The sequence below is a fragment of the Onychostruthus taczanowskii genome, unplaced genomic scaffold, assembly GCF_017590055.1.
Source record: "Onychostruthus taczanowskii isolate IOZ18803 unplaced genomic scaffold, ASM1759005v1 scaffold3, whole genome shotgun sequence".
Taxonomy (NCBI): Eukaryota; Metazoa; Chordata; class Aves; order Passeriformes; family Passeridae; genus Onychostruthus; species Onychostruthus taczanowskii.
Genome location: NW_024500349.1, coordinates 10,200,902 through 10,220,760, shown reverse-complemented (window position 1 = coordinate 10,220,760; position 19,859 = coordinate 10,200,902). Strand labels below are relative to the sequence as shown.

The window sequence follows — 19,859 nt, the reverse complement described above, 5'->3', positions numbered from 1 at the left end:
GCTTTCTGGTTTAGAAATTCGAGGTTCCTTGGAACTCTTCACTAAGAATCATTTGTTTGCAATTTTCCTATCTTAAGAACAAGCAGGTAGGCTTTTGATAGCTGATGTTACCATTCTTTTGCGTGCAGTAACAGGACACAGTGATTTATAATTCAAACTGTCTCATGCACTCCAGTGTCTCCTTGTTTCACAAACCATATATATGGCTCTGGGACTGCAATCTGTGAACCAGATTACTCTGTGAACACCCAAACCTCTCTGAAAGGATATACTTCACACACATGCAAGGTACTCATGAGGAGCACAGGAGGAGGGTGTTCAGAAGGCAGAATGTCTGAACCATTTTGGGTCACATCTTTTATATCCAGGGCTATATTGCTATTAATTTGAACCCTCTCCTCTAAAGTGACTCAGATAAATTTAATGATTTTTCACCAAATTCTAATATTTAAGCCACGGTATGGTATCGTATGTTTCTGCTGTAATTTCCTGAGGAATTGCTGAGGAAAACGTTAGGAGTTTGCCTTTGCCAAGCTTCAATTCTGGTTACAGTGCTTGAACCTTTATGAACATACAATAAATATAGATGAATATCATCTGTTTACTATTCTCAGTTTCATCTTTAAAATCCAGACATAATCTAAATTTTTATTAACCCTGTCTAAATGTGCAAGCTGGGAATCAGTCCAGAAGCAAACATAGTAAGAAGTCTGCTCTGTGTTTGTGCAGTTCCTGTGTAACAATAGAAATCCTCAGTATACAAGCCAATGTAAAAAGAATACCAATATTTTGGAGGGAAAATAATATCCAGAAATATCTAGTAAAAATATTATGTTCATACAAACCTAGATAATGACCATGGTACCAAACTTACGTTTGTCAGTAATATGAATACAAAGGGTGCTCTTAAATGCATTTACAATTAAATAGAAGTTGTTTAAGATGAAATTAAATTCAGCAAAGAACATATGTAATTTAAACACATACTTTAATGAATGAAAATAACAAAAGCCCATGTAAGTGCTTTATAGCATTCTGGAGTCTTACTTGTGAATTTATGAAGCGTGCACGAATTTATATTTTATTATTTCCTGTTAGTGTAGTCTGTCTGAATTTGAGAAATTAACTTTCTGGTTTTATTAGTATATTTGGACTGAAATTTACACAACGTAGTTGCAATCTACTTCTTCAGAATTATGTCATTAAATGTAAATAAGCACAGCTATTTACATCATCATCCTTTTAAAATATTGCAAGGTAGGCAGGTTCACACGTTGTGTGTTTTCAGTTTGGATTCTGTGTGAGGCCTCAGTGGATTTCTCTGTGTAAGTGTAAGGATGTTGTTCTGAAATGACAAAATGTATACTGCTAATGGTTAAAAGAATAATCAAACTTTTATGCTAATGTGGTTTTTTTTTCATTCTTATAGATCTAAGTGATTTCTCTTTGATTTTTGGGCCTTAATTAAGTTTATTAAAAATGATTTTTTATTTCATATTGAGAAGCATAAGTTTTGAAGACATCAGTAGTTTGAGAACATTTGTTCTTAATATTTTCTTCCCAGAGCCTGCTCTTATTTCACCAAATCTGTTACATTCCAGCAGTAGTTTATGGGTTTGCATGTTCAGTAAGCTCCTAGACGTGTAGCTGTAACCAGTGAGCTGGTGCAAGCTTCTCAGTGCTCAGGAGATTATGTCGCTTTAGTGATAGAATTTTCCCCTTTTATTTTATAGTCTGCATACTTGGCAGCTAAGGTTAATCTCTGCTGATACCCATATTCCACAGACAGTTTAGCCTGCAGCTCCTTTCATATTCATCAAGGTTTATATTATCAAATATTCTAGGCAAGCAATACATTTTCCTTTTGTTCTTTGTAGAAATTTACTTTTAACATGAATCATTTTATAGAAACTTTTTCTGTTACATATTAGTATTGGATTTGGTTCTCTGTAATAATCATCACGGTATTTTCAATGATGCTCTATTGTTAATTTAAATATATTATGTTTTCAAAACTATAAAACATGCAAACAGTAGAATATCTTTTGCCTTTTCATAAATGTTTTTGTTCCTTGAAAGTACAATATTGTTTCAGTTCAGCTTAATATTTTTGTGCAGTCATAGTTCCCAACATAAAATGCAATTACAAATGCAGACATTCAATAGAAAATATATATTAGCATTTCTATAAAACAGCTTCTAGGTCACAGTAAAGTTAAGCCATATATGAGAGGCTATATAATGGCAGATGACAAGCGATGAAGATGCTTTCAGGAATGCAGAGCAGTACCATAGAAGTGTTGAATATACTTGAAACATCCTTCCTCTTGGAACTGTGTGTTTTCCTTGGGTTTGAATGCTATTTAAAGCAAACTTTCTTGAGATTCTGTATGGGCTATTCAGATGGATTTTGAGGAACAGTTTAAAAAACTTTCAAATTGAAAATAGTCATAAAGTGCCGAAGCAAACAGCATACCACAAACTTTTAATGGTCAGTAGTTTTACAGAGGATCTTCACCAGCATACTGCAGAGAGGCCAGCCTTACTCTGGTTTCTATGTTTTTTTCACATTTGTTCTTTTAAATTAGTGTATTTTATTTTATGTAGTGTCTAAGTTCTGGTTGAACTTCTTGTTGAGCTTTCCTAATACACAGGACAATATTACTATTTTCATTTTACCAATGAGTTTCAGTGGCAGAAATATCAAATATTTTATTCAAGGAAACACGTGTTAGCAGTGGAATCATATCATTTGAGTCTTTGTTATGTTTTGTGTGGAGCCTGTAAAAGTGACAAGGGACAAATCAGCCTGAAGACAGAGCTGAAAGATTTTCTCCTTTTTTCAAGGAGTGAAAGAAATGAAAATTCTTGAATAATCTACCACCTGATAGTTTGCTAATGAGATCGGAATAAATTGGTTGGAGAAAAGAGGAACAAGTTACAAATGTTTTTGCCAAAACCTAAAAGTGGGGATTGAATTGATAGGAAGATTTTGCAGAAAAAATACTTTTCCTGAAGATTGCACAGTTCACCATTTAAGTGGAGGTTGAGAAGCTGTTCTAATGGCATTTTGAGACTGATCAGGGGCATGGAGCTGTTGTTAATTGTAAGGTCAACACCAAACTGGAATGGAGACCACTGACAGAGCTTAATTTGTTCATTATTCTTACTTTTTTGCCTTTTCCACATACCTGGATTCTTGGTCTTGTAACAAAGCTCTTAATTTTGTAAACCATTAAGTAGTCAATGGTGAAGAATTATTCTTTATTTTTTGTCTACTTTTTGTTTTTCCATAAAATTATTATAAAGGAACAAAATGCAACAAACAGAATAATTTTCATGGTTTTGGGCAACTTTTTTTGTTGGTGTTTGGGTTTTTTTTTAATCAGGAGCATTTTAGATGAGGCCTCAGGAAACTTGTAACTCACTTCATGTGTCTGTAGTCTGTATTGCTAAAGCTACTCTTAATCTTTCTTTATATAGCTGTCTGTACACTTAGCTGTAGTTGTGATCAAGAGAACATCCTTGTATCATGATGGACTTCACCATAGGGCAGGCAAGATCTGCCAGGCCCTTTTGTGGGCCTTTGTTTCTGACTGCAGTCACTTCAATGTCAGTGTTATTTCAATAATAAAATAATGTAACCCAGTCTATTTCGATATGTTTTCATATATATATCAAATATTTTGATATTTTTCTATGTCAGCTCACCTCCTACTTAGTCTGGACTATATTGTACTTAAAAATATCATCTGCCCTTTCTGTGGGTGCTAGTTCTTCTCCTTTGTCATAGATTTTCAGTTTACTTTTCATATTTTGAATATAAATGGGTTGACATCGTGGTATTGTCAAGCAAATTTTTCTTCACCTATTGTGTGTATGCTTGTGCTGTAGATTCCCATAGGCATAGTGGTTCACGTGAATTAATAACTTGGTTAACATCCTCTATGGTCCAGGTTCTATGACAATTTATGCTCACTGAAACTGTATGTGTGCAAAATGCTATGCCTATAACTAAGCCTTGTAACATTTCTCTTCAGATCTTGTGCTAAATATTTGCAGAACTGAATCTTGAACTTGTAAAATATTACCTTTGAAAAAGAAATTATGACTACTTCTCAAACACCTAAACATAAGTGCTGTTACAAGAATATGAAAACATTTTGCTGCAAATCTGGGGTCACTAAAAGTTTACACGTTTACTGTCCCATGAAGTGTTCTGGGGAAAAAACACTAACAACTTTTCCAGTATTTAAAGTATAGCTTGTGTTTTACTCTACTACCACCAGACAGTGAAATCAGCTTTGCAGTCTTCACAGTCTTTCCTGTACTTCCTTATAGAACAAAAGTGGTGTTGTAGAGATACCAGTAAAATGTAATGTAATGCAATATAAAGGATTTATTTTAAAAACTCTGAGGTAATCATTAACAGAGGACTAAATTAGTTTTTAACATGTAGTGTAAAATGGGTTCTTGTGCTGTTCTGCTTGAAAATGCCTATGATTTTCTCCTTTGAGAGTGCTTAAAAGCTATGTGAAATTTCAAGTCTTCTCTATAAGGCACAATAGATATCACACAGTTGATGCCATTATAAATATAGATTTAATAGCAATATTAACTTTTAATTTCATAATATGGGTACTGTGTTGTCTAAGATGTTTCTAGTAGTTTGTAATTTAACTATGAGTGCTTGGATTGACTATAAAACATACTCAGGAAAGGTTTAATGCACGTTTTTAATATGCTATCATCATGGAGCTAAGCACAAGAGAATTGTTCAAGGAGTTAATTCTCATTAACCCTTTCAACCACCAGATGTATTTCTATCCTGTGTTGTATTTGATGTCTGTGTGCCATGGTGATTTAATAGACATGCATTAGATGTGGTATGAGACTCCAGCTTGCATGAATTGCCTTGTATATATATATATATATATCTATCAATTTATAGGATACTCAAATTGTCTACATAATCTAAATATATTAACAATTTATTAACAATTTTTAATAGCAATTATATTTTGCAGTGTGTTGTTGCAAAGGTTCTGATTTTATCGGTAATCTTAATTTTGCAGTTTAAATGGGTACCTGATATAGTTTAAAAACACGGGAAATGTCATTGTAATGACCTGGCTTATTAAACATAATACACTTTTTATTCCATGCTCCAATCCTTGAATGTTTGGAAGAGACTGTTTTCAAATGTTTTAAGAAGACTTATTTTCTTACTTTGAAAAAACCCTGTTCTTACTGCAGCTGGTTTTAGAAGAAGCTTTCGTCTTAGCAGAAAAGATAAAAAAACAAACAAGTCCATGTATGAGTGCAAGAAGAGTGATCAGTATGATACAGCAGACATCCCAACCTATGAAGAAGTTGCAAAATATAGACGACAACCTAATGACAAATACAGGCTTGTTGTTTTGGTTGGTAAGTTGTTTTCTTTATTTTTGACCTGGTAAAACAGAGACCTGCTGATTAGCACAATGCTTACCAGAAAGTCATTTAGACTGGAAGGGATCTGGTTCAGCTTCCCACTGAGATCAACACCAGGTTCTAAGTGGGTTGCTGATGGCAGCAGCTTTGGGAACCTCTCTTCCCATCATGTCTTCCCTGTCTTACCTCACACCTCAGTAAAGAGGTGGTTTCCATCTTTTCAATGAGTGTCAGAAGGGTGCTGGTGGGTTCCCCCAAGACATCTCTTCCCCAAGCCAGGCAAGCCCAGTTCCCTCAGTCTCTCTTACAGGTCATGTGGTTCAGCTCCTGACCGTCTTCAAGGCCCTCTTTGATCCAGTTTATCAACAGTATTTTAGTGCAGGGCTTGTTGTGGACAGAGTATTCCTCACAGGGGACTGACAAGTGCTGAGTGAAGGGGAAGAATCATTCCCCTCTATGGGCCAGGCTCTTGCTGGTCCAGCCCAATCTCCTGTTACCCTTCATTGCTGCCAGCGAGCACTGGGGACTCGTGCTTAGCTCTGCCAACCTGAACCCCAAGACCCTTGTCATCCAGCCAGTCAGTCCCCAGCCTGTAATGCAGAACTTTGTCCTCATCAAATTTCACTAAGTTCTGCCAGCCTATGCCTGGAGCTCTCTGGATGGAAGTCCTGCCCCTGAGCAAGTCACTTGTATCACCCATCTTGCCATGGGTAAGCTTTGTAAGGGCCTAGTCTGTGTCATTGGTATGCATGTGAAACAGAGTAGGTCCCAGGGAGTTCCCCTTTTAATGAGTCATAGAGCACAAACCAATAACCTCTTCCCTTTGAACATGCTCCATTTTTTCGCCTGTCTAGTAGTCCACCTTTCTAGACAGGATATCTCAGCTTGCATATAAGCATGCTTTAGGAGATTGTGTTTAGGGCTTTCCTAAAGCAAGGGGAGATGACATTAAAATACAGCTACCATGGTTACAAGTCTGAATGTGGCAGTCAAGCTGTACTAAAACTCAAAAGAATTACGTTGATATTCCACTCTTAGTGATCAATCAATATATCTATGTGGAAAAATACCCAAAAACAAACAAACCAAAAGAACAGGATAAACACCTGAGATCAATGAAGACAGACAATAAAAGTGGAAAGGAACAAAACCACCTACTGCATTAGAAAAAGTAAACGGACAAGTAGTAAGAAAGGTGGATGCAATGTGCACCTCTATAGGCCAAGGATGAATGTAAGCATAGCTGCAGAGGACTCAACATATAGCTTAGTCGGCTTTCTGTTCTTCTATAATCTGTCACTGCCATGGCTTCCTCACAGCATTTATTATGTAATCAAAATGCCTTGCTTCAGTCTCCCAAAAAGAGAAAGTGCATAATCTTAAGCTTTTCAAAGGTAACAATTGGAGTACCAATGAGTAATGAGTAACCTTCACTACGAGTGAGTAATGTCTCATTGATTATTGTTTCCTTGGCAGTAACACATAGGCTGATTCTTCGTTAGTAAAATTTCCTCCGTTCTGAAAGGAGCAGAGCAGAGAAATATGACCCTCTATCAGGGACTGTTAGGAACTGTTGAGTAGCTGTGTTTTTATATCACTCATATCCAAGGGAACGTTAAATTGAGTTTTTAATAAACAGTTTTGTCACTCTCCAGCACTAAAAATCAGCCACCTACTAGTGTGATCACTGTGAGATTTTGGGTAATATACAACAAGTAATAACATGGTTGAGTTGATTTTACAGTTACATCAACAGAGTGTAGTGCAAAAGTGTGATAAGTAGACTTTTTATAACAAATTGCATATGTCTGATCTAAGGAATGCCTAGAGATTCCATTTGATTTTTGTTGTAATAAATCAAATTAAGAAAGAGTGCTTTTTCAGTAACAAAAGCAATTCAGAAATTTATTGCGGACTTCAGTAATTCTAATGTTTTTTCTCTGGATATTAAGAGCAGCTTAAGTCTGGCCAATGCCATAAAAATGTCTTGGGCAAAATGTGGAAAAAACTAGCAGAGCTAAGCAATGCAGGTATAGTAGAAGCAAACACATTTTAAAAGCTTTTTGTGTGCCAGTAGCAGCATTCCATATAATACATCAAGTATAATTTGTATAGTAGTACTAGGAAAGGGACATATAATTAATTTATAGCTGTAATTGGTGGAGGCACTAGATGTCTTTTGAGCTAGGTCTAAATATATTATTTATGTTTAAAAGGGAACATTTAGGTTTGGTTTTGCCTTTTTTTAGTGGGAGGGAGTTTGACAACTTTAAAACAAGTTTCACTTCATTTTGAATTGGTCTAGGCTAATTTAAAGAACACGAATTGGACACCCAGTAATTTCAGTGCCCTGTTGTGTGATACACACTACTCTCAGGTTCAGCTCAGTGTATCAGTTTGTCAAGATTTTACCTTGCCTGCAAATCTAAGTTCATGAATAAAGCCCTGCAAATCCTTGGGGCTAATATCATCTGAAGCAGTAATGATACAAACATTTCTGTGTGCTTTTAATTGTTAGGATTGTGATGAGTCTGCTAAAAACAAAATTATCCAATATTATGTCGTCAGTCTCCTTCTAGTAACTTACTGTTCCCAAGCTGCCAAGAAATCCTTAAAGTCTTCTATCACAAATATTGCTTGCATCCTAAGCATTAGATACCTCACAGATCTATCAGACAAAGGTAGAATATTTTAATATGACTTGTATTATTTAGACACTAGAATTTTCATTTATATTAATGAGGGAAAAGCCCTGCTCACAAGGTCTTCTGCTCTGGTTAATTTTAAGAGCCAGAGTAGCATAAATTTTATTTCCTTAGAGTTAGAATGAATGTGCTGCATGCAATAACTTTATCTGGCACAGTTTCAGCTAAGTCAGAGTTTTCTGAAGGGGCAGGATAAAGTGAAGTTGTCAGTAACAAGCCATGAGCACTTGTCCTCAAGAACACACACTGCTCTGTGCATGCAGTGTGATCACTGGAGGTGTGCAGAGCCTTTCAGGAGCTGTGGTCACCCATGGTGATGCCTCTGTCCAAAGTGGGCAGTGGTGGAAGCAAGGACCAGAGGCATGTAGCCATAAAGGAGAAGTTGTTACTGGTGTCTGACACGATCAGAAAAGCCTCTGTCTCTGAATGAGGCTGTCAGTACTTCCCACAAAGATGTGCTTCTGCAAAGAAAAGGAATCTGGGACTGAAAAAGCTCTCCATTTGTTGTATTGCTTAGATTTTCTTTCTTTTTTTTTTAATCCATCACCTCTGGTTTTATCATGAAAGAGTTATGATGAGACCAGGTCTATTTCAGAGGAAAGGAGGATGAAATAAAAGGTGCTTTTAACTCACCACTTCTCCTGACTTCGCTTTAACATGTTCAGTAATGGCTTGCAGAGTCTTAATTGGTCTACAGCAGTAGTGCAGGAAAATGGCCTACCGTGGCCATGCTATTCCAGTCAACTAAGAGGACAGTGAAGAAAGAGACCTGTAATTCCTATCTGCATTAAAACTTCCTGATTGAAGGCATGGGAAGGTCAGCAAGGTTCAGGAGCAAATGCATAGGATTTAACATAGTGCCTAGCCTTGCCTATGAGAACACCAGTATGAGCTCACTGATCCTACTTCAGTGAACAGCAGATCTCAAAGTACGCTCCCACTGCTTGTTAAAATGTACTGAAACACAAAATAATGAGGTTCTCCTTTCCTACCACACTGAGCTGAAGTCAGACATGCATGTGCAGTCATTGCATTATAGTGTACTAGGAACTGAGCCACAGAGCCTCTCTCAAGGCATGTCTCCTACTGCGTTCTTGTGATCCCAGCAGGAACATTGTCATCTAACTCACAAAATCTTTTCTGAAAGACCACTTTTCTTTTCTTTTCTTTCCAAAAGTCTACTAGGAGCTCATTATGTGTCTGTGGGGGAAGAATGGCTGGTTAGCTTCACCCTCCCAAGACCTAAACTTAGCTTTTTCAGTTTTCTTCAGACGTGTCTGAGTGGTACAAAATTTAGTGCAAGTTTTAATGATTGGTAGTTTAATTCTGCAGATGTCTCTCAATAAAGTGAGGTAGGCACTGCAGTCCACTTGTGCAGGAGTTGACCATTAACATGACTTAATATGCAACAGCAAGCAGCACAAATGTTCCTTTAAAAAAGTAAGCAAAGTATCTCTAAATCTGTCAGCATAACTGTAAATATTGCTGCCTGGGTTGATTTATAGTAAACCAAAACTACACTACAGACATGGATCCTGCATGCTTTATATTTGACTATAAGAATCAGGATTATCCTTTTATATCCTGACACTTTATTATCTTTTTGAGTTCAAATTGTGTTCAGATTCATAACTATTAGAAACTGGCATCTTTCTGTGCTGTATGAAAATGAAGAGAATAGAAGGGAACTGTATATTAACTTGGGAGAGATAGTATAAAAATCCACATAATGGATGGCTTTGCTGAGCTGAAATCAGCCTTCAGTGTCCATATGCTACAGTTATGAGCACTCTGTGAAGACAGCACTGAAAATAAGACTCTACACTTTTCAGTAGTTCAATTTAAAGATGATTTTAAAAATGTTAATATGGAAGGGGAGACAGTAGTAGTGAAGTTGTGATCTGGAAACAGAGTTAAGCTAAGTTTCCAAAGCATGTGTCACAGGAAGTGAAGCCTGGACTCTTTATATATAAATAAAGCTAAAAGCATACTGTTGATTTGACAGCATATAGACTAAGGAAATAATATTTGTGTGGATTTGATGGGAAAGATTTTTTGCTTAAAAGTAATAGAGTGATTTTTAAAAACTGAATTCCATTTGGTTTGGTTTACTTTGCTTGGATATATTAGAGTTTTAATTACTTTTCCTATAAAAGTCCATATTTGCCTTAAAGAGCTAAACCATTATAAAAAGGAAAAAAAATTAAATTATAACAAAAATAATGCCATTATCTACATAACACATTACTGTCCTCTGCAGACATGCACCAGTAGAGGCTGCTGTACACCATACTAAATAAACATTTATACATACTGATAGATTAATTTACAGAAAGGTCAGAGATGGAACTTGAAATGTAGTTGTGTGTTTAACTGATGTGAACACATAGAAACTTTAAATGTAAAAACTCTAAGATTTTACAGCAGAACCACAGTCTGGGGGTAGCAGCAAAGTAGCAAGCACTTGCTTTTTCATCATTATGTGTTTCAACTCCAGACAGGGTGTATGGTCATTTTTACAGATAGGAACCTGAAGGTACTGAAGCATTAGTCTATTTTTGGACTCTGACTAGTAAGTAGTGGTTACAACACTATTTCATTGAAATGTTTATTAGGTTTTGAACATTTTTACAATGTTTAAAATGTGTTTGTTAAGAAGCACTCCATATATACGTGTATCCCTTTTACTAAATGTTCAAGAATTTTCCCTAAAACCACAGGTATTATCCTTGTATTATTTAGGATATGGTTTCAATGACTCATTCTCCTTTGCCTTCTGCTGTTGTCCTGGCTCTGTAGAAATGAAGGCTCTCCACTGTCAGAAATGTAAGAACATGCAGAGCTGAGCTCCCTTCACACACAGCAGCATGGCCCTGTCACCACAGTGGGCAGGCAGGCTGGAGCCCTGCATGAAGGGCTCCTGGGGACAGGCAGCAAGTGCCTGTGGAGCCTTTGAGACCTCACAGGACAGAGTGCCCTCACAGAGACCTAAGGCACCACTGGCAAACAGCTAAGAATTAGGGACAACTCGAAAGCCAAGAGGAACATCTTGCTCTGTTGCTTCTAGTACAGCACTGCTCAAGTGGAGGTGGAGGAGATGGGTCAAAAAATTCCATGCAGTCTTTGTTTCTTCCTGCCATCCTCCTTCCAAGAGTGGTCTCTCTTTGGCAGTCGCATGAAGAAGGAAACATTTGCTTTGGACCTGTTCAGACAGCAGGCAGGAGACAAGCACAGTTTAAAAGAAAATCAACAACAAAGAAAGAAACCCAAACATCCCAAATGGGTTGTGACCTGGCAAGTACTGCCCTTCCTTCCTCTCTCCATGCAATGCCACCCTCACGCAGTCGAAAGGTGTATGGTGACAGCTACAGGCAGCCAGGAGCTGGGCAGTGTTCCTGCCTGCAGCAGGGGCTGGAAGGAGCAGTGCTCCCAGGGCATGGGAAGGTGGAAGCAATTGTCCCCAGGGGCATCTGGTGCAGACAAGGGATGCAGCAGCAGGAGGGAGTGAGGCCATGCTGACACACAGAGGGCAGAGAGTTTGGGGGCACTTTGCACATGCCAGCTGGGGTCCTCTAATCTGCAACTTGAGGGTATTCTGGCAAAATAAACAGCCAAACCAGTTTTTGTTCTGGAAAGCTGCAGGTTGGCATACAGGGGTTTGTAGTAGGGCTGAGATGGAGGTGGGTGCACACTGAGGGTAGTTGCTGCAGAAAAGAAAATCTGCTTTGCTAGCAATTTATTTTCACTGATATTTCCTCAGTAATAAGGTCTGAACACAGTAACTGCCAACTTCATCCCCTGAAATTTGTCAACTCTGTATATGCTAGGAGAGGCTGGAACCATGGGCGTTTCCAAATCACTGACTAAAAGGCAGTAATGTCACAGCTACAGGCTATGTAGTCTCACCTTGGAACATACTTGCACCTGAAGAGACAAGAGACAACGGGCTCTTGGGAAACAGGACAATTTTTTTCTTTCAGGTCCTGTAGGGGTTGGGCTGAATGAACTTAAACGGAAATTGCTAATCAGTGATACCCAGCACTACGGGGTAACAGTGCCACGTAAGTAAAAATGCACTCCTGTTCTCTAATGATATACTTGCATTATTAGCCTTTATTATTGTATTACCTTTAAGGTACTTCCAAATTTGGGTCTCTAAATGCATGCTTGGCAACCAAATTGCTTTTCTTATTTTTAAAAGTGCTGCTGCAGTTCTGTATTAAATAGCATTGATTAAACTGATAGAGCTTTTTGGCTCAGAGGCATTGCAGTGCACTTTCAGTACAAGTTTAGCATGATTGATGTCAGTGAGGTTTAGTAAATGAAACTCAGCTGAAGAACACCCTGGATTTGGCTGTGAAGCACTGAAATGTACTCTGTTACCAATGCTTGCATTCAGCAAACTGGCCTTTATCTCTTAGGCTGAAAAATGAAGATTGATGATAAACAGTTTAATCCAGTGAATAAATTCATTCAATCCCTTTGATTAGCTTTGGGGATATTTTTTTCCTCTATCCTCATCTGACCAAGTAGTGTGATTTTTATAAAATTGAGTAACATTGTGTTTTATCAACTTCTACAATTCTTTACTGGGTTTTATTTAATATGGAGAACTCAACAGTTTTAGACTTTGATTTCTTGGTTTGCTTTCTACTTGTACCTTCCATAAGGATTTTTCAAAAATATGGCTCCAACATTCCAAATGTGGGAGATTCTCTCTCAGGTTTTTTGCAAGTGCAGATATTCTGTGAAGTGTATCTGTATGAACGAATTTGCTAAGTAGAAAAATGATTGCATTTAGTTTGGCAAGTAATTTCTTTCGTATATATTTGCTTCAACTGGGTATTGCAAGCAACAATAACAAAAAAGCTAGATGTTCCCAAAACATTTAGCACATTGAAGTATATGCAATCATTTGCCCAAAAATATTTGTCTAGAAGTTGACAGTATTCATCAAGCTGCCTTCTCTCTTTTCTCTTCCAAATTTGTGGTTATAAGTTAAAACAAACATGTAAAGGAATCCCTCTCCCTGAAATTTAGTAAGTCAGGACTTGGAGAGAGAGCGGAGTTCCTGTCTTGGAAATGTTCCTCATTGTGTCAGCCTAAGAAAAGGAGTGATAGATCAAATGGCATTTAAGTCTGTATTGCTGCAAGCAGGTTTTGTATGTCCTTATGTGATGAAGAAGGCATGATGCTGTAGTATTCAGCTCGTTTTAAATAGGATGTTTTAATGGGTTCATTAATCATAAGTGGCAACCCCACAAATATTATAAGCAAAACCCTTATACCTACTTGGAGGAAAGTAAGAAGTGCAAATAATACAAGGCTACTGAAAGAAAATGGAATCCTGTTTTGATCAGGGGATAAAGAAAAGCACTAAAACATAAAGTTCACACCCTGTTTTTTTATTACCATGCTTCACATACCATAGCTACAAGAGTTGTTAATGAACATAACATTTTATAAATCAGGATGGTGTGCTTTTTTCCCTTTATGGTCTCATATGCTAATAAGTTTAACAAGAGGCAAGGCTGGGGTAATTGTTATGGACTGCTGTTCTTTTTATTATTCATCTGTCCTCATTTTATTGGATTTTTCCACTAGTTAATAAAAAATGATAATCTGATACTTGTCCAATAGTTTTTTTCCCTGATTTTCCTGCATGCATTTAAAACTCAATCTTGTCATGTGCTTGTGTGCTGCCTACCAGATCCAGAGCAGCCTTATGTGCTTCAGAAGTGAGGGAAGTGCTATGCTTAGTATTGCACAAAGAATCTGTGCTTTTCAGCTTTTCCTGAACTGGTTTGCATTATATTGTTTTGTGCATATTTTCCCTTTTTTTTTTTTATATGATGAAACTGCAGACACTACCCGTCCAAGGAGAAGCCAAGAAAGTGATGGTGTCGAATACATTTTCATTTCCAAGCACTTGTTTGAGACAGATGTACAGAATAACAAGTATGTTGAAGAGATTTTTAACTAGAACTGCAATTGAAACAATGGTTTATTACAAAATGGGGCTGGTTGTTATTTTAGATAATAAGTCAAAGTGGATATAAGTTGCAGTGATTTGAAGATGTGTTAAAATTACTTGTTGTTATATAAGGAGCCGGGGAAAATACAAAGTAAAAAAATCAGTATGTGCAAACACAAGAGTTTCTAAGCTTACAAGTAGTTTCAGTACCTCAGCTCCTCAAGGAGACACTGAAATTATAGGTGCTTGGGATGGGGGAGAATTCTTTTAATAGAGCGTCTTCTGTCATAGCAGTAAAGCACTGCAGCTCTAGGGAAGCGGGGTGTGGAAGTGCTGCAGACGTGCCTGAGTCAATGTTTGCATAGTTCTGCTCTCTTTCAGGCCAGGCACTTCCTCTGCTTTTGAATTTAGAGATCTACACTGAAGCCCCTGCCTGTACACCCTCCAGAAAGTAAACTAAAATGAAGAGACAATGGTAGCATCGTGCTCCCCAGCAGCCTGTAAAATTCTGTAGCTTGAAATTCTGCCCCAGTTTCAGAGGGCAAAAGTGTATTAGACACAAAGCTGTGGGTTTTATTGAAACTTCAAACTGTGCTTTGCTTTTCTGGCAAATAGTGCTTGTACTTTTATAGCAAATAACCAGCCGCCTTGGTTCCACCAGCACCGTCATCACTCCTCCTCTTCTGAGACAGAGAATTTGGATATTCTGTAGTGTGCAATGAAATTTCAGTAGTTTCTATTGTTTAGCTTATCCACTGTTTTATTGCATTGCATTAGTTCAGAAAAAGAGGTGATGGAAAACATTAGTGGGCTGTTGGACTGCAGTGCTTTTTTCTCTTTAACTGTAATACAAGCAGGTGTTACTGATTTGAAAGCAGTAAAGTAGAAGATTTCTTAAAATTGACATGCTGAAGTACTTGACAGCATTTCCTTCATAAAACACGGTAGAACTCTCATGTAAAGTAAAATATTTTTGCTTCTGAATTAAATCTTATAAAGCAAAGTGGTAAGCTTTTTTTCTGGAGAAAATGGAAATTATTTCAGTTGTTTTCACCTTTTGCCACAGGTTTATCGAGTATGGCGAGTATAAGAACAACTACTATGGTACAAGTTTAGACTCTGTTCGATCAGTTCTAGCTAAAAACAAAGTTTGTCTGTTGGATGTGCAACCTCATGTAAGTAAGCATGTCTTTTGAACTCTTGTACTTCCCCATATTACATATTGGAATTCTGGTAAAAAATATTTCTCAAAAGGTGTACTTTATTCCACACTGAATGACTGATCAGTGGGTTTTCTTGCTACCTTTATCTAAGCAAGGCTCTCTGGAAAGAGATAAATATACATCCAGTAAATAAAGGAATTGGAAGCCTGCAGCATAATACTAAAGGTTTAATTACAGAATGCTCCTTTATTTCCATTTATCTTTCTGTTAGTTTGGGCAAGAGATTGTCTCTGAAACTTTAATTTCAGAATAGTTTTGAGTTATCACCGAGTCCAGCAACTCTCTTTCACATGTTTCACTAGACTGTTCATGCCAAGGGTTTCCATGCAGGATGGACATGAGTCAAGGAATGCACTAAATGTGATGTTGGCTGGATAATTGTTAAGAATATTCCTCTCTAAACCATTTTTTCTTGCATTGAACTTGTCTTTCAACCCTGCTGAACAGCTCCACTGGGAATTTTTTTGCTCCTAATAACCACAGTGCTTCTAGGAGCTGGACTATTTGTTTAAATCCAGCCAAAGCATCTCTTCTCCAAGGGTGGCCAGTGTATGGCTTCTGAGCCCTGGCAGCCTGTGTGCAGCTCCCAGGGCAGTTTTGGATGTGGGGCTGTGCCCTGGGAGCAGGGCAGGGGCTGCCCTGGCAGAGGAGTAGCCAGGGAAGCCATAGCCCGTGCCAGGGGAGGAGGGGAGCTGGCGAGTCCATTGCCTGTCCCACACAGCCTGTGCTCCTGCAAAGCACTGAATTCTCTTGGGGACCCAAGCTTGTAAACCATTCTGGGATCCCACTCTCCAGCATGGGGTTTTCCCGTGGACTGAGGCAGTGTGGAGAGGATAGAAAGCTTCTGACCATCAGCTGTGCTGCAGCTGAATCATAGACCTGCCTCTAACACCACAAAGAACTCACTCGGGGAAAATGAACAGCAGGGAGTTATGTGGTGGGCACACAGTACTGAAGAGAAAAATCATTGGCCTTTTGTGAACAAGTGTCACAGACGCCTCTTTCTGCTAATGTTCATGGGTACAGAAAGGGTTATTCTTGCTAAAATGGGTTGAATTTTCCCTCTTCCCCTGAGCACCTGCTGTTCCCCTCCATCCTCTCACTGCCAGTGGCACCGGTGTGCACGACTCAAACTTTGCCAGACTTCATGGGGCTCACCAGCAGCCATGTGGAAATCAAGACCAATGATCACCCTTGGAGAAAGAGTTTTCTTACCATTCTGAAGATTCTCCCTAGATGAATCAATGCTGGTCAGCAGAGCAGGATGGCAGTAAATGAAAAATACCTGCCTAGAAATGCTTTATGGGTTTTTTATGGTCAGTGGGGAGTTTCTTTTTTTTACAGTAAATTTCATTGTGCAAAATAAACTAATTAATTAAAATCTTTCCTCTTCCCAGACAGTGAAACACTTGCGGACGTATGAGTTTAAACCATTTGTTATATTTATAAAACCTCCATCACTTGACCGTTTGAGAGAAACTAGAAAAAATGCCAAGATTATTTCAAGTAAAGATGATAAGGGAACTGCAAAACCCTTTACTGTAAGTATAATTAGACATGGTAAATCAGGAGAATCTGTCAGGAGTTTTCTTGTAGCAGTTTACCTTGAAAATAAAGGTGATCTCTGGTTCTTATTGACAGCACTTGTCAGGGATTACATGAGCATCTTGCTGTTTCTCAACCTCTCTCACATTGCACATTTACTGTGGGGTTTTCTTTGTTTGATATGCTCATGGGTATTCAGTTTCCGTGCTCCTCTGACTTTATGTCATGAAAGAACACCCACAGTGAAAGCATATCTTTATAAGAGATAATGCTGTGGATTTTCTTTAAAAAAATTGCACCTGGGCTTAGATGTTTCTATTCAAATATAAGAATTTATTTGTTTTATCAACTGTATTAAGGGGTCTAAATTTAGAGGAAAATGCAAATATAAAAAAAACAATTGAAAAAGTAAATGGTACTTTAATAAAAAGCCCATATTTGTGGATAAGGGAAATAGAGGGTTTTTTTAAATGTTATAGAAAAATGGAACATTGTAAGAAAGAAGAAGAGATATCTAAGCAAGGAATAAATGCTGGTTTTTGTGAATAGTCAGAAAAAAACTAACATTACCCAATATTAACATACTTGCTTCCTTGTAATATAATGAAATCATATTTTAATTGAATCTACAGCAAAGCTGATCATCATTAGATTGTTTATCTGTATTTACAGTGTGTATCATTTTTCCTCATTCAGGTGTTACTTAAGTTTTTTTAGGTTTTGTTTCAAAGCGAGTCTCAGATATAGTCACAGACTGTATCTGTGTAGAATGTGCATTTGGAATAGTTTGGAAATTACTTTTTGTAAGAAAATGTTGGTTTGTGGTATATAAAAAGTAAGAGGAGTTTATTCTTAAGCACAACCTTCAGGCCATTGTTTAGTTAGGACAGGTTTCATCTCTCAAAGTAATTTAAAAAAATTACTAAGATTTGTTCCCTCCCCAAACATGAAATCCACTAAGCCAGATTGAACAAGACATAGAATGATTACTCCTACCAAACTCTTAAAAGAATGATTACTCCTACCAAGCTCTTAAAATGGCCGTGCTGTAAGTGCTAATAGCAAACTGAGATTAACATAATGAAACTTTAAATGTATCATCAAAGTAAACAGCTAGAAACATTTTCCACTGGTGCTGCTATAAGAAAATGTCTCCGTAATTACCATGCAGTGACTAATTGTGTCACTACAAAGCGAGAGAGATGAAAGAATTGCCTGTTGAGCTGAGTCAACTCATCAGAATATACTCTCTGAGATCACTTGTAATGGTAATCTCTATTTTTTTTTTTTTAATTAGAGGTACAGTTTCCATCTCCTGATGAGATAAGAAGTAAGCAATTAGATGATGTTTAATACAGAAAGTTTATGCAGGGTTGCTATGGATTGGCTGTGCACTGATCTTTATTGCACTGCTCTTACTAGGAAGAAGATTTTCACGAAATGATTAAATCTGCCCATGTGATGGAGAGCCAGTATGGCCACCTTTTTGACAAGGTGATAGTCAACGATGACCTCGCTACAGCTTACAGTGAGCTAAAAACAACTTTTGACAGGTTGGAGACCGAGACCTTCTGGGTTCCTGTCAGCTGGCTACACTCATAGTAACGTTTTAAATAGACAAAACCTCTGCTGTTGTATCAGCATCTAAACCTTGGGCATGGTTATGCTTTTACTTGATGGCCACTTCTTGGGAGGAGGGATTTCAGCTCTTCTGAGCAGCAGGTTTACTCTTCATGCACTTGGAACTGGTCTTGTTTTCCTGTGTCTTCAATTCTGCTGCCCACGGTTTGGGGTAGAACAGTCAGATTAAACCAGAGATTTACTGTGCTCCATAAAGTGAGCTAATACTAGTGTAGCACAACTGCCAAACACCTCTTTATCATCATCTGTGTGTTTCCAGGGTGAGCGTTTTTAACACAGAGTTTGCAGAAGATACAAATTGATGCTGGAGATCAGCATCAATGGTGGTTTTAAGCATAACTATTCCCATAAAAGAGCACATCAGCACTTGGAAGTTATTGCCCTTTCAGTGCTTGGGAGAACTGAAACAGGCAAAAGAGACCAACATTTTTATGAGGAAGACACCATGTATCAATGTGTTTTTACTTTTCTAGATGTGAACCTTGTCTTACATGTACAGACTGATTTAAATATTCTTTTGCAATTAACATAATCATGGAAAGAAAGATGTATTCAGTGGCTTAATAGTGAAATACTCAGCTGTGAGCATGCATGGATTGAAAATATTTTCAGGCATGCTCTGTGGCAAAACAAAGAAAAGTCATGGGAATAATTATTTAAATAGGAAAAAAATGTGGGGTATTGTGTATATAACTTCAAAGTCTTTGGGATTGAACTTCTGTAAAATCAGTGGCAAAGTGATGTGAATAGCAACAAAGTAGAGAATAATTCTTTTCCCTTTTAAATTCACTTTAAATATTTTTGGCACACTTTAGAACAATTTTCCCATCAGAAATTTTCAAACAATGAGGAAACCTTGGACATCTGAGAAGCAGTTGAAAGAGATTAATTCTTTTTATTGTTGAGTACGTACTGATACTTTTTAGTAGTGTAACATGTATTTTGTCTCCACTCAAAAATAAATTAATGCTGTAGAGTTCACTGTAAAAAACATTCTTGTCACTGGAAACAAGATAGTTGGAAACCCCACTTTAAGATTTGATGTGTCAGTGTTAAGCAAATGTATCTTAGAGGATGTATTTTTAATATAGATAATTTGGTATTTTTCTTTACTTACTACTGATATGCAGGAAATGAGTACAAATGTAAAGACCAAGTAACACCTGTGTGTTGTGTTGTGAATGTCTTGTAAGTACAGAATGTGTATAGGAACTTGCTGACTTCAGATCATCCCATCTGTGGCATTCAAACAGGAAACCATTATTTCATGTCAATCTGTAAAGAGAATATAGCTGTCTTGTTTAAAGAAAAAAGAATTTAGTGAAACTTTATATATTT

General features: G+C 37.5%; 1 protein-coding gene across 2 annotated transcripts in view; it reads left to right on the top strand.

Annotated features, from left to right (window-relative positions):
• Positions 1 to 19,512, top strand: part of MPP7 (membrane palmitoylated protein 7) — a 146,022-nt gene extending 126,510 nt beyond the window's left edge. Inside the window, exons 13-18 of one of the 2 annotated variants that reach the window (XM_041408760.1) lie at positions 5,257 to 5,427; positions 12,119 to 12,199; positions 14,003 to 14,096; positions 15,179 to 15,287; positions 16,733 to 16,876; positions 18,303 to 19,512. In XM_041408760.1, the coding sequence (XP_041264694.1) occupies positions 5,257 to 5,427; positions 12,119 to 12,199; positions 14,003 to 14,096; positions 15,179 to 15,287; positions 16,733 to 16,876; positions 18,303 to 18,482 (779 nt within the window). In that variant the 3' untranslated portion in view covers positions 18,483 to 19,512. Of the gene's footprint in view, positions 1 to 5,256; positions 5,428 to 12,118; positions 12,200 to 14,002; positions 14,097 to 15,178; positions 15,288 to 16,732; positions 16,877 to 18,302 lie in introns of those variants that run through there. The other variant, XM_041408761.1, reaches the window with a different exon arrangement.
• Positions 19,513 to 19,859: the final 347 nt, after the last annotated feature.